Source organism: Mobula birostris, chromosome 2 (assembly GCF_030028105.1).
Source record: "Mobula birostris isolate sMobBir1 chromosome 2, sMobBir1.hap1, whole genome shotgun sequence".
Taxonomy (NCBI): domain Eukaryota; kingdom Metazoa; phylum Chordata; class Chondrichthyes; order Myliobatiformes; family Myliobatidae; genus Mobula; species Mobula birostris.
The window spans coordinates 16,880,571-16,895,303 of NC_092371.1; the positions used below are offsets into that span (position 1 = coordinate 16,880,571).

At 51.2% G+C, this 14,733-nt stretch overlaps 2 protein-coding genes across 3 annotated transcripts in view; both read right to left on the minus strand.

Annotated features, from left to right (window-relative positions):
* The window catches only part of gabpb2b (GA binding protein transcription factor subunit beta 2b), a 45,718-nt gene extending 44,728 nt beyond the window's left edge, over positions 1-990 (minus strand). For both annotated transcript variants that reach the window (XM_072238271.1, XM_072238280.1), the window contains exon 1: positions 801-990. The gene's annotated coding sequence lies outside the window, so the exon portion shown is untranslated. The remainder of the gene's footprint in view (positions 1-800) is intronic.
* Positions 991-5,024: 4,034 nt separating this feature from the next.
* Positions 5,025-14,187, minus strand: mllt11 (MLLT11 transcription factor 7 cofactor). Its single transcript, XM_072238295.1, has 2 exons — positions 14,042-14,187; positions 5,025-9,839 (listed from the first exon to the last, which is right to left on the minus strand). The coding sequence occupies exon 2, from the start codon at positions 9,832-9,834 to the stop codon at positions 9,574-9,576; it is 261 nt and encodes an 86-aa protein (XP_072094396.1). The 5' UTR covers positions 9,835-9,839; positions 14,042-14,187; the 3' UTR covers positions 5,025-9,573.
* Positions 14,188-14,733: the final 546 nt, after the last annotated feature.

Sequence of the window (14,733 nt, forward strand, 5' to 3'; positions counted from 1 at the left end):
GAGTAATCCTGGGCCAGCGGTAGAAGCGGGGGTAACCAGAGGTCTCAACGGTGAGGTCTGAGGGGAAGGAGGAGTCATTTCCCAGGGCCTGAAATTGAATCCGACAAAACTGGTCCCCGTGGAACTGAAGCTTTAACTAGAGAACAATACATTTCCCTCCTCGAGGGTGGGGGTGGAGGGTATCACTGAGCAGCCGGATTCGGGACAGGGAGAACACCGGGATGCGGTCCCGGTGATGTCCGGTACGGGTGGGGTGGGGTGGGGTGGGGTGGGGTGGGGGAAGAAAGGTCAGTGTTTGGGTGGGTGAGAAATGTCCCTGTATCTGAACATGGGGGCGGACAGCGGTAGCAGTAGCAGGGTGTGGGTCACCGGCTTTCACCGACACCCGGTTCACGGAGGGTAGGCCTGGGGTTAACTTCTCTGCCCGGGAGGGAGGAATCACTCCCCAGTCTTCAGCGGGGTGAGCCCAGTAAGTGAAGGGGAGGGGGGCGGAAAGAAGGGTCACCGACACTGGGGTGCCAGGCGAGGGGAGGCTCCTGGTAACTGCCCCGGCGAGAGTTCGGGCGACGCGTTCCCGGTAAGGGGGGGAGGGGGGGGTCACGGACTGCCACCGACGAGGGGACGGAGCGGCGGCCCCGCGGACGATGGACACCCGGGACTGAGGGAACGGCGGCGGCGGCAGCGGCCGGGCGGAGACAGGAAACGGGGCCTGGCGGCGGTTCCGGGGGAAGTCGCGGAATTTGCCGAGACTTCCACATCCGGTGGAGAAACCTGGAATTAAAACCCGCGCCGACATTTACCTCAGCGGCCACCGCCCGGCCTGGCTCCCGAGCCCGCGCTTTCTGCCGGCCCGCCCGATCGCCCAGCCGGCCGGTAGCTCCGCCCCTCTCCCCACGCCCGCTCCGAGCCACCCGCCGCCGGCACCCGTTTTAAATTTTGTTTAAAAATAAAAGGCACCCAAGATGGCGGCTACTGTTCGCCGGAAGTGGACTCCCCGCGGAATGATACCCGGGGAGGTGAGGCGGCTGACTGATGGTTAGCCGGCCCTCGCTCTCCCCGCCCGCTCGTCCAACCTTCCTCGGGGCTTTCCTTTCCCCTCCTCCTTCTCTTCCATTGAGTCTGTCGGTCTTCACGTTCAGGACCATGGCGTCTGGCCGCCCTCTCGGGATTCTGTTTTTGCTCGGAGTTGTTGCCCGACCCGGAGGTGAAGCGGTCAGATGTAGATCCGGGCACCGATGTTTTGGCGCGCGGTTTGTGCCAAGTCCAAGGGGGGTCGGACCGTGAGCGGGGGTTGTGGAGACAGAGTAGCTCTAGGACCGGGGCGGGATGAGGGGACCCGGGGTCGGAGAGTGCGGGAGGTTCGGGATGAGGGGACCCGGGTCGGAGAGTGCGGGAGGTTCGGGATGAGGGGACCCGGGGTCGGGCAGTGCGGGAGGTTCGGGATGAGGGGACCCGGGGTCGGAGAGTGCGGGAGGTTCGGGGATGAGACTCGGGTCGGAGAGTGTGGGAGGTTCGGGGATGAGGCTCGGGTCGGGCAGTGCGGGAGGTTCGGGATGAGGGGACCCGGGGTCGGAGAGTGCGGGAGGTTCGGGATGAGGGGACCCGGGTCGGAGAGTGCGGGAGGTTCGGGATGAGGGGACCCGGGGTCGGGCAGTGCGGGAGGTTCGGGATGAGGGGACCCGGGGTCGGAGAGTGCGGGAGGTTCGGGGATGAGACTCGGGTCGGGCAGTGCGGGAGGTTCGGGATGAGAGACTCGGGTCGGAGAGTGTGGGAGGTTCGGGATGAGGGGACCCGGGTCGGGCAGTGCGGGAGGTTCGGGATGAGAGACTCGGGTCGGAGAGTGTGGGAGGTTCGGGATGAGGGGACCCGGGGTCGGAGAGTGCGGGAGGTTCGGGGATGAGACTCGAGTCGGAGAGTGCGGGAGGTTCGGGATGAGACTCGGGTCGGAGAGTGTGGGAGGTTCGGGATGAGGGGACCCGGGTCGGGCAGTGTGGGAGGTTCGGGATGAGGGGACCCGGGTCGGAGAGTGCGGGAGGTTCGGGATGAGGGGACCCGGGGTCGGAGAGTGCGGGAGGTTCGGGGATGAGACTCGGGTCGGGCAGTGTGGGAGGTTCGGGATGAGGGGACCCGGGTCGGGCAGTGTGGGAGGTTCGGGATGAGGGGACCCGGGTCGGAGAGTGCGGGAGGTTCGGGATGAGGGGACCCGGGGTCGGAGAGTGCGGGAGGTTCGGGATGAGGGGACCCGGGGTCGGAGAGTGCGGGAGGTTCGGGATGAGGGGACCCGGGGTCGGAGAGTGCGGGAGGTTCGGGGATGAGACTCGGATCGGAGAGTGTGGGAGGTTCGGGGATGAGAGACTCGGGTCGGGCAGTGCGGGAGGTTCGGGGATGAGACTCGGGTCGGAGAGTGCGGGAGGTTCGGGGATGAGACTCGGGTCGGAGAGTGCGGGAGGTTCGGGATGAGGGGACCCGGGGTCGGAGAGTGCGGGAGGTTCGGGGATGAGACTCGGGTCGGAGAGTGTGGGAGGTTCGGGGATGAGGCTCGGGTCGGGCAGTGCGGGAGGTTCGGGATGAGGGGACCCGGGGTCGGAGAGTGCGGGAGGTTCGGGGATGAGGCTCGGGTCGGAGAGTGCGGGAGGTTCGGGATGAGGGGACCCGGGGTCGGAGAGTGCGGGAGGTTCGGGATGAGGGGACCCGGGGTCGGAGAGTGCGGGAGGTTCGGGGATGAGACTCGGATCGGAGAGTGCGGGAGGTTCGGGGATGAGACTCGGGTCGGAGAGTGTGGGAGGTTCGGGGATGAGAGACTCGGGTCGGGCAGTGCGGGAGGTTCGGGATGAGACTCGGGTCGGGCAGTGCGGGAGGTTCGGGGATGAGAGACTCGGGTCGGAGAGTGCGGGAGGTTCGGGGATGAGACCCGGGGTCGGAGAGTGCGGGAGGTTCGGGGATGAGACTCGGGTCGGAGAGTGCGGGAGGTTCGGGATGAGACTCGGGTCGGGCAGTGCGGGAGGTTCGGGATGAGGGGACCCGGGGTCGGAGAGTGCGGGAGGTTCGGGATGAGGGGACCCGGGTCGGGCAGTGCGGGTGGTTCGGGATGAGGGGACCCGGGTCGGGCAGTGTGGGAGGTTCGGGATGAGGGGACCCGGGTCGGGCAGTGTGGGAGGTTCGGGATGAGGGGACCCGGGTCGGGCAGTGCGGGAGGTTCGGGATGAGGGGACCCGGGGTCGGAGAGTGCGGGAGGTTCGGGGATGAGACTCGGGTCGGGCAGTGCGGGAGGTTCGGGGTGAGGGGACCCGGGGTCGGGCAGTGCGGGAGGTTCGGGATGAGGGGACCCGGGGTCGGAGAGTGCGGGAGGTTCGGGGATGAGAGACTCGGGTCGGGCAGTGCGGGAGGTTCGGGGATGAGGCTCGGGTCGGGCAGTGCGGGAGGTTCGGGATGAGGGGACCCGGGGTCGGAGAGTGCGGGAGGTTCGGGATGAGGGGCCCGGGGGTCAGAGTGCAGGAGGTTCTGTGATGCGGAACCTGGTGGTTGGGTTGTCCAGGGTCTGAGGTCAGTAGGTGTCGGGGTCTAAGGGAGCCGAGAGTGAAGTTTTAGGGACCAGGAACATTGTGGGTCCACAGGATCTCGACCAAGGTCCAGGACTGGGCAAGCATAGCGAGAGCTGGGGATGGATTGCACCTGGACAGGGAACGGAGATATCAGTAGAATGGATGTTTAACGATGCAGGATCTGAAGGTCAAAGAGAGCGGAGATAAGCGTCCAAGGGTTGGGGGTGTTCTGAAGGACTAGGGGAGTGGGATCAATGAGTGTTGGGGACCAGGGGGAGATTTCAGGGCCAAGGGAGATGGGTCTGTAGGATCTCTACCAAGAAACTGCAGGTGACTTGTGTTTTGCTGTCGGATCCCTGAGGGTGGGTGAAGTCAGGTTGGAAAAACGAGGGACGGCAGACAGGGCACAGTGGCAGGGCTTAACCCAGTACTGGCTACCACCTTCAGTCAATGATGGTGGAGCCATTAGGCTGAGGGGGGGGGGGTGCTGGTGATTGTAGGAAGGATTCAGAGACAATTATTATCAGCAGAAAGGTAGGAGTAGGGAAGGAGTGTAGACCAGTTGTTGGATGATGTAGGGCAGAGGCAGAGTGGGTAATGTGTGGGAATCATTGTATTGGAGTTCCAGGCTGTGTGATAGGAAATGAGGTTATGTTGGGTCAGTGAGGGCAAACGGAAAAAAAAGCCAAAGGGTCTCGGCCTGAAACGTCGACTGCACCTCTGCCTAGAGATGCTGCCTGGCCTGCTGCGTTCACCAGCAACTTTTATGTGTGTTGCTTGAATTTCCAGCATCTGCAGAATTCCTGTTGTCTGGGATTAAATTGATTTTTGAATATGATTGGTGTATGAATAATGTGTGGTGAATGCTTAACCCATAGAAACATCTGAGGAAACCCTTGAAAGCATTAATTTTATTCTGTGAGTGGAAACTGTTTCAGGCAAGTCCAGAATTTATTGCCGTTCCCTAAATGCCCTCAAGAAAGGAATAACGAAAACCAATTTCCCCCAGGATCAATAAAGTATGACTAAGAAAGTGATGTGATGTCCACATCACAGTGCTTAGATACACAAGTATCTTAAGGTACTATCTCTGAAAAATCCCTCAAATTCCAGTACTCTAGTGTCACTGCTCCACAAGTCAACATTCTCAGCTGAGATGCTATGTTTACTCTGTGCGTAGTGCTCAGCAGGTAGCATTGTTGGAATATCTCAGAAAACAGGCCATTCCTAGCTGCCGTGTGAGGAATTTACCATTTAGAATGCTGGCATAATCAGCTAACTCAGAAAGTAAATAATCCTTACCCATGAATGTGAAACCAGGGTATGAGGGGCTGAATTAATGTTCCCCCTGCACTCAGTTAATATCTCCTGTGATTATTGATCAATGATAGTTAACCAGGCTGCTTACAATACATAGGCAGGAAAAAGACACAGTAAACATGCTGTGATGAGAACAAATATTAACTTTATCTATGTCATCAGAAAATACCACCAAAGTTGCACCGTTTTTTTGTTGCATAAGTTCAATTTATTGTTCTGTGACATTTACAGGAAGCACCTACAGAGAGCAATAAGACAATGACAATCTTTTAATTACTTTCTTGGGATTGTTACAGTCAGAAATCAAATAAATTGAGTTGTGCTTGAAGGACACTAGCATATGGGAGAAGAAAAGTGCTCCTCACACCCCGAGGGCATTTGGCTATGGAGAGAGGACTGCTGAGAGTCTATTCAAGACCAATTTTGATAAAGTTATATGAGGAGCAGGTAGGAAAGTACTGAAGGTCATTTCAATGTTGGAGCAGACCCAAAGTCTCAAGTTTTCCCCTCCTGTTTGTATGCTTCTTACCGTTGGACACATGCCAAAATGAGTCCCATCTTGAATCCACTGCCAGGTCACAGTGACAAGTCACAGCCCACCTTGCAGTGAAACATCCATCACCATTAGTTAATTTCAATAGTAGTGGGAGAGCAAATGTGGTTCTTCGTACGACAAGATTTCCCCTTCAGTATTGGGCAGACACCCATGGAAGCAGCTACACCCTTTATAAAAGTGTACTTGTAACTGGTAGTTAACTAGTGTTCTTTCCAGGAGAGACAGGATACTGCCTGTCATGACCATCTGCCCTGATTTTAAAAGTGTGTTGGAGCAGCAGAACCTATATATAATGCAGTACCAGGGTTAGCTTCCTGATATCTATACTGATTGTACATGGGTTGGAGTTAATGAGGAAGGAGGAAACCATAATATATCCTACCTTATGTAACCAAAGGACGAGTCATTACAGAAAAATCGGGGTTGGGTGGAGGCTGGTGGGAGAAGGGAGTGGACTAATCCACAAAGAAATGAGTGGGTCACATGGCCTCTTGGCCTTTCTCCACCTTTCAATCTGACTCTCATTTTACACATTTAAAATATATTAAATTTGTTTTGAACTAATCAAAAACATCAATAACTTACTAAAATTGAGGCTGAAAAAGTTTTCGTCCCCTTTGTAATTAATACATTAATTTCCCTAATTTGCAATACTGTATATTACCTTACCAACTCATCCCATTTGATGTAGAAAATTAAGAGATCACCTGAATAAATACCCTGTCTCTGAAAGGGCAAATGGTTTGGTAGACTTTCAACAGCACAAATCTGGGGAAGCGTACAAGACCATCTCAAAGGTGCTGAACATTCATCCTGCAAAGTGGAAAAATATGAAACCACAGCCACACTGCCTAGGTCAGGCCACCTCTAAGTTTCCAGAGGAGAGTAGCACTTGTAAGAAAAGCTACTGTGAAACCATAGAGCGAACTGCATAAATCAATGGCTGCAACTGGAGATGAAGTTCATGGCTCCACAAATCTCTAAGGCCTTGCACAAAAAGTGTATCTATGGAAGAGTGGCAAGGAAAAAGCCCTGCCTAAAAAACATATTGCCTGTAAAAGTTTTGCAAAGCATCATTTTATAGGATGCTGTAAAGATGTGGAAGAAAGTTTTGTGGTCAGATGAAACTACAGTGGAACTTTTTAGGATTGATGGGAAGATGAATGCTGCTAAATGCAGAGATTCTGCCAGAAAGCTTGAACGGGTGACAAGGTAATCTTTTAGCAGGACAGCAGCCCAGACTGCTAGAGCAACCATGGAGCAACTTCGAATGAAGAAAATTAACATCCTTGAGTGGCCCAAGCAGAGTCCTGACCTTAACCCAATCAGGCATCTATGGCAAGACCTCAAGATTGCTGTCCACTGCTGCTCCCTAACTAACCTGGCACACTTTGAGCAATTTTGCAAGGAGGAATGGGCAAATCTTGTTCTATCATGTGTAAAACCAATAGACATCTAAGGACTACAGGTTGTAATAGCTGTGAGAGGCAGTTCAAGTATGTTTGTAAATGCTGACATTTCAGTTTTTGAGATTCTCATGCTTTATGATTTTCCCTTTTTTGGGGGGGTCTACTGTGGGGGAGAAAAAGGGCATGTGATTGACAAATAAAAGAAAAATCACTGGTTGTAATACTTATTTATGTGAACCAAGGATTGGGGGCTGAATATTTTTATAAGGTGCTGTATCCATTGGTTCCTTGATCAAATATTTATCAATATGCCTTGAATCTAAAACCCAGGAAATACTGAAAACACTCAGCTGGTCAGACTGCATCTGTAAGAGAGAAACAGTTAATGTTCCACAGCTGTGACCTGACCCACTGAGAATTAGCATCATTAAATTTGTTAAATTTTCAGCATCTGCATTGTATTTTTCAATTTTTACTTTCTTAAATAAAAAGGGCAATGAGCTCCAAAATTATGTAGTTGAAGTCCCAACCTCTGACCAACCATAAGCCTTTACATACTTATTCTCTCCAAACCCAAAAGGATAAGCCAATCTTCACCCACCGACTTCTCCACCTCACTGACCCAGATTACACGTCCAACTGAAGAGGGACCTAGTGGGGCAACAGGCATCACCTCATCACTGACAGGAAAAGTCAGCATCTGAGAGACTGCCGGTGCTGGAGTCTGGAGCAACACACAATCTACTGGAAAAAGTCTGGGAGCAAACAAATAATCCTGATCCAAAATATCGGCTGGAACTGTTGACAGATCAGTTCCTCTCACAGATGTTCGACCCGCTGAGAGTTTGTTGCTTGTTGAAGTCAGTATCGGCTTGGGTTCTCACCCTCAGGGCTCGGACACAACAGGGCCAAGAAGTGGGGTGTAGCCATTTGCCACTCTCGGTTTCATCGGCACACAGCGGCGGCTGATATCTCTTAGTCTCACCCTAATACTGAGGGGGGAATCCTTGCTGTACAAAGAACCAGGAAAGCTCCCTCACCTTCAATGAAATTAATTGATGCCACAGAAACTCCGGGGTTCCTGCCTCTCTGGCTCTTCACCCACTCGAGACCCACGAAAGACAAGGAAGGGGTGCCCCTCACCGAGGTTACCCCCTCTGCTCATCTCACCCCCGGACTTGCCGAGGCCTCGTGGGTAGGTAAATCGTTCACATACGCTTTAAATATTTACAAATAAATATAAATAAGTTAAATAAATAATTCATTTGAATCACACATTTTAAAGAACGCATCGACCTCAACGCGCATTTGCTAATCGATACATTGGTAAGAGGCACGGCACCTTGTTTAACGGTTTTCAAATTCACATTTCATCTTTGGTTCTGGGTGGATCAGTGAACAAAGCTGAGCGAGGTAAGCCACGGGCGACAACCGCGACGGTTTATTATTGCGAACGGATGATGCACTCTAACATTTCTGTCTTGCCCAAGGAGGTACAAGATACAGAATTCAGCCCCCCTCCCACGTTTCTCCATGTGGCAGGTCCCCAGATCTGCAAACCAGACTAGAGAACAGCCCCCAGCCTCAGCAGCGATGGCCCCGACAGCAGATGCCTGTCAAAAATCAACGGCAGACAAAGACAATGCAAATAATTAAGCCACATCAGGAGAGAATGTCAATCAGGCTGGTTGGCAGGACAACGGGGTCTGCAATCGCGGAAATCTCCTTTGTTTTACACATTCCGCATCACTGTAGTCGGGTCCCCCATGGCCATTGCGACAGGGTGCGGCAGGTGGTTGCTCGAGGCTACCGTCAGTCAGTCCACAAGCGGCCCTGGGGAGGCTTTCTAGCGGTTCTCGTGGGCAATCACGGCCACCCAACACCTCCTTTACTCCCGCGCACCTGTCCGCCCCATCTCAATTAAAACAGTTTGCTCTGCGTGAATAAAGAACAGAACAGAGAGGAAAAAAAACACAAAACGCTGGGGGAATTCAGCGGGTCGTGTAGCAACTGTGAAGGCAAGTGGATGAGGGATGTCGAACTGAAATGCCCACTCTTCATTTTCCTCCACTGAAGCTGCCTGACCCGCTGACTTCCTCCAGCTGTTTGCTTTCAGATTTCAGCATCTGCAGTCTCTCGTCTCACATTGTCGGACAACGAGCAGACGAGAGACAAAATACAAAACGAAATTACAAAATAAAAAGGAAATCCTTAAAATCGGAGCCAAGCAGTTCAATAAAGCACTTACACAGCTGTTGTTGAGGAACGGGAGAATAGAGACATGGATCTGGGCCCAGTAAACTGGGATCCAAAGGTTGAGTTCAGCTGCCAATCAACCGAGGGATGCGGCTATCCGCCCTCTACGATCGTTAATAGCAGAGGCAAGGCTAGGCAGGTATTCAAGCGAAAAACTGGACATTGGGAGCAGATTCACTACTGACTTTCAAAAACGAAATGGTTAAACATTTGAAGGGGATTTGGTAATTGCGGAAAACGGGATAACGTGGGCAGCTGCTGAACTTGTTACTGTGTAGCATCCTTCGATTAGGGACCTCAGTAATTGCTCATCTGCAATGCAATGTGGAAAAGGGGACGTGTCATTTAACAATTTACCTTGGTTTTGATCCGAAACTGTGTTGACCAACGAATCAGTATAACACGAGATGGAGCAGCTGAAGTAATTGGCTGTGTAGGTACAAGAACATTTATAAAGCACTAACAGGTAAGCAACCCATTGGCTAAGACCTTAAAGCAGTTCCAGGTCTATTCCACTGAAGCTGGCAATGGGGGCTCTCCAAAAATTGAAGGAGTTGTACTCAGCCAAGGTATCTTCCTCGTCTTCTGACACGTCCCGAGGCATAAGGGATCTGGACTCTGCAGTCTGACCTCCGGAGTTGGATTTAGTGATGTTCGGTACCAGAATCTCAATCTCGGCCAGGTCGACCACGGGGATGGGGGTCCTCCAGAACAGAAAGGAATCGTACTGGGTGCTGAGCAGGTCGAACATGTTAGCTGCAGAAGAGAATGCACAGACTGTTGCAAGTAACACCAGCCCATTCGCCCCTACATGTCTCATCCAATGGCCCATACACTCTGTCCTGGTAAAGCAGAGATTCACTTGAACTTCTAGTCTAGTACCCTCCAGCAAACTCAGACTGGGTCCCTGCTCTATGGGACAGCCCCACTCGGACACAAACGGTGACTCTGAGCTTGCTTTCATCTGGTCTTCACTCAGTTCTATCACAGAGCACATGTTGCCATAGTAACAGTTTGTGACAGATCCCTCAGTTAGGTTTTCTTATCTGTGGAACAGTGGAAATGTCTGCATGACTGAACTTGTCTTGGTGTGTTAAAATAGTTCAAACATCTGGTACTGTATATATGGAGTTTGCAACCACCATTTTCACGGAGGGCGATGACATGGGTGGAAGAAGTGGTTGAGGCAGGTGTAATGGTATCATTCAAGCAGCATTTGGATAGGTCCATGAAGGGGGCGTGGTGGGGTTTGGAGGGATATGGGCTGAATGCAGGGATAGTTGTTCTCAGCCAGAATTGATAATTGTGAATACACTAAGAATTGCCCAAATAAAAATACTGCTAATGAACCTGGCAGTTCGTGTAACAGCATACTTGTGGAACAAGTGGTAAGACACTATTCCCAGAACAAGCCCAGTAGGGTCTTGAAAAGGTAAATAAAAGCTGTTACAGCTGTGCAAGAAAAGTGATGTGTGGTTTAAAAAAGATGCATCACCGGAGCTTGTTGAAATAAACAGAACATTGTACAAATCAAATGAAATGAAGAGACATGCTGAAATGCTCGTTTCCATCATTCTCATCACAGAAAAGGAACAGTTGAAAACTCTAATAGAAGTATTCATATTGTTTCTTGAGAAAGGGGCTAAAGTTAAACAGAGTCAGTGAATGTTGCTATACAGCAATAGTGAATAGCACACCAGCCTGACACTGGGTGCACTAATGAACCAGGATGGATATGCAGTCAGTGAGCAGAAAACTAAAAAAAAAAGCCAGTCACTTCTGATAGCAGGTGAAAGGACTGAAGTACTTTGGAGTTGGCGATGTGATCGTGTAATATCAAAGACAAGTTAAAACATTAGAAGTTGCTCCAGTCTCTTGCCCAAACTGGCTGAAAGAAATAGTTGAATGTAGACTGGAGGCAGATCTGTCTCACTGAGTGTGTGTGGAAATGTGGAGAGAATATCAATGATGAGTTGGGTCATCCAAGCCAAAATTCAAGTTCAATATGAATTAAACCAAATTTGAAGAAAGAAAATGACAGACCTCTCCATGAAACAACATTGGTCTGTTAAATTTTCCAAATTCCCATGTTAAGTGAGAATCCATAAGGAATTAACCACTTGGAATTTCTGTATTCCTTTGAGAGGATCTCATTCCTCTGGAAGGCAGTATCAACAATTCATTCCAGGGGATTAACTGAAGAGGTACTTCAGATATAAACAATTACCCTACAGACTTTCAGCTGCATCTGTTCAGGGGACAGTAGAGGGCTTGCTGTAGCACACTCCTACTCTCACTGTCCTTGCATTGATATCCTGGTTACCAGAGCCTTATGAGAAGAATCCTGCAGAATCGGGAAGGCTGGAAAGGGCAAGCTCACAGAGAGAAGGACTTTCTTGACAAATGAAAATCCACACTGGGCATCCTCAGGACACTGAACTCTGTACCAAGTTGAAGGGACAATCAACGTTCCTGCTCCAGCTGATCTAACCCAATTTGGATTTGCTGAAATCTTCAAGTAGAGATGGGTTAAAGCTCAGGAAAAGGCAGCTGTTCACTGCCAAGAATTGTCACTGATGAATCAGACCACCATTCAACAGTAGAGAGACATCTATCACAACTGTGTCATCTCATCAGATGGAAGAATCCAAAAGGCTGATGCATTTCTGTCCAGAACACTGTTAGCAGTGGTGAAAAGCTCCTCAGCGAACAAAGGAGGCTCAGTATTGGGATTTCTCCAAGAGAACCACAACCTTGTCATGGTTTGGAGGCCTGTGTGCCTTAATGCCCAGGAGATCTATATTAGCTGGAGTCAGGGCTTCATGACTTGGCAGGTTCATCCATGTCAAACAGGTCAAAGGGTACAGGCCAGACTAAGAGTGGTCCACCAGTCCTCCAGGTTAGAGGCCTCAGCTCAGGATTATTAACCCTGACTGGTCACAAAACTGTTACAGAACAGCAATGAAGAATCCTTCTACATCTGTGTGCAACAGTATTCCTGAGCCTCTTTCAGGACTTGCATGACTGATAGTAGTGAAAACTGAACTACTGATACAATGAAGGAAGCCCTGAACGCCATCAGAGATGGAGGACAGTCATTGTTGCCCTAAATGCCAGCGGGGTAACAGGTGGCAAGTAAAATAAGCAAGCATTGTAATTGCTGTGTATCTATCTATAGATACAGGGACAACATGGCCATGGGAGATGTGTAGAAGGTCCTGTTTCTGTACTGCACAGCTGGCACATTGGACATCACTTCACCATGAACTCCTGATTTCCTTGTTCCAAGAACGGAAGGCTGAATCTCATGGTTCCCAGTAACTTCAAAAATGGGATTTCATCTTGAAAATGTATGAATATCGTTTCTGAGGCAGGGAAATTCCATGGAAGTTGAAACTCATTTTCCAGTGTCAGAGACCAGTCCAGAAAGAATACTTGGCCATGTGCTGCTGTTTGACTGGCTGAACGACACCTATGCATACAGTATAGTTCAGGGAACAGAAAAGCTCCTGTACTGCCTCCTGTGGGGGCAGGCAGCTCCACCCAAGAGATTTCCAGTGTGTTCAAACCTCAACCTGCTAAAGTGGTGTGGAAGTGGTGGTTTGCTGTAGAGTGTATAGCTCATGTAGAGTTGATAGGAATTGTCTCAAATCCTGTAGGGGGGTCCTGGTGTGTTTATGAGCTGAGATATAGTGGTTGTGAATTTGGCTGCTCTCTGCAATGACTGTTTGAAGGTGTGCACCCTGCATACTGGCTATAAACCTCACATCCCTTTCTCCTCCCAATCACTCAACTACCTTACAAACAATCAAAAAACAGTTCCCAACGTCAGCTTTCCCCCAGTATCTCCAACATTTTGATGTTATTCAACCTCACTCAGCCCAATCTTATCTCCACACCCACTTACCCCATTCCAACCCTTTCTCCAAATCCAGCCTAGCACAAAGCCTCATCAGAAACTCTCCCCATTCCAAACCTTTCTACATATCAGCCTAGCGCACAGCCCCATTGGAAACTCACCCCACTCTCCTACCCTCTTACCCATGCCTCCCTCCAACATTTTGTGCTCCTATCCTCTCACACTCTACTCCCCTCTCTAGCCCTTCCCATCTTCCCAAATCCTTTCTCTTCCAATCATCACCTATCCTGCCGATTCCGCTCTCCTCTCTCAAATTCTTTCCCGTCTCTGTTCACTGCACTCAACCTGGTGCCAGCTCTCCAGCCACCTCTGGAGCCCTATCGACTCCACTCACATTTTCCCTTTTCACTCTAATCATCCTTCTCTCTCTCTACACCACACCCAGCACCCCATCCCCAATCCCTTTTCACCCACCCTCTCTCCAGGTCTCCCCACCACACCCACGCCTCGGCACCCCTTATTCCATCTCCAACACCTTCGAGTCCCGGAATCCCCATCTCCCCCTTCCCCATCGCCCTCCATCTTTATACCCCCTGCATTCCACACACTCAGCATCATCCTCCCTCCTTTCTGTACAAATGCATTCACTCTCTTCCCAAACCCCTTCACCTTTCCTAACCCCTCAGCCCGCTGCCCCCGGCTGACTAATCTCCGACCGTTTGGGACGGGAAGCCGCCGAAGGTTTGGGGCGTGGGATCCCGGGCATGCTGCGGCAGCTAGCATCGAGAGCTGTGTCTCATCCTCTTGCTCCCCACCTCCCTCCCCGACAGATGCTCCATTTAGACTGATGCGCAATTCCCAAAATTAGCCACATAGAAAATTCGAGACTCGACATCTAAAATAAACTGTGGAGAGGCTGAAGTCCTCAAATCCCTAGCCCAAACCCCACGTTATTTAAATCGCAGTAACAGAGTTCCCCGTGTTAACTGCGGGTTAGACCGGTTCTACCCGCAATGAACTATGTACAGGGAAATCAGTGTGCAGGACATTGCCACTAGACAAGTTTGCAGTACCGGGGGAAAGACACGAGGAGACTGACCTATGCGTGTGGAGAGCCGCTGCAGGCCTGCGGGGAGTCGTGTTCTGTTGAGCCGCTGTCGTCCTGCGGGGAGTCCTGGTCCGAAGAACCGCTGCTATCCTCTGCTCTAGGTACCAGCTGATCTGCCGCAATGCAGCCGCCAGCTCTGGGTGTCACTCCTGAACTACTTGATAAACCGCCGCGCAACAACGTGTGTTCCTCCGCCTTTGTCCGACCACCCCCTCCTCTACTTCCTCCCTCCTGCCTCCTGCCCCCATCTCCACAGGGAGAACTTCTCCTGAACCGCCTGTTGTCCATCACGGAGACGGTGCATTCAATCTCACTGTGGAGCGGGTCATTGTAGAGGGTATAGTGCCGAAGGGGGGACATAGTGGGAGAGTCATTGCACAGGGAGCGCCTGATTGTCTGGGAACAGGTGCTGAGGGAGCGTCCTTAATCAGTCTCTATTCCTCCTACTCAGAATCACCCACGAACTCTGCCCTGAATTTACCGGTTTTGCCAATGCCAGTTCTAGCCGGTCGGTGGCCGTGGTCCACGGAACATTTCCTGGGCTCCACAAACTGATGTCGCACACAAATCATCTCGGCCCAGAACTTTTCTCATCACTTTCCTAGCTGAGGTTTTCATAGCCAGGTTTGCATTCCCTAGTTGTGTCTGTACATTTCCTCAGTCTTGCTTTAGAACGTTCATAA

What these genes read in the sequence shown, in the direction of transcription:
- mllt11 (XM_072238295.1), bottom strand. Translation starts at nt 9,834, where the DNA reads ATGTTCGACCTGCTCAGCACCCAGTACGATTCCTTTCTGTTCTGGAGG.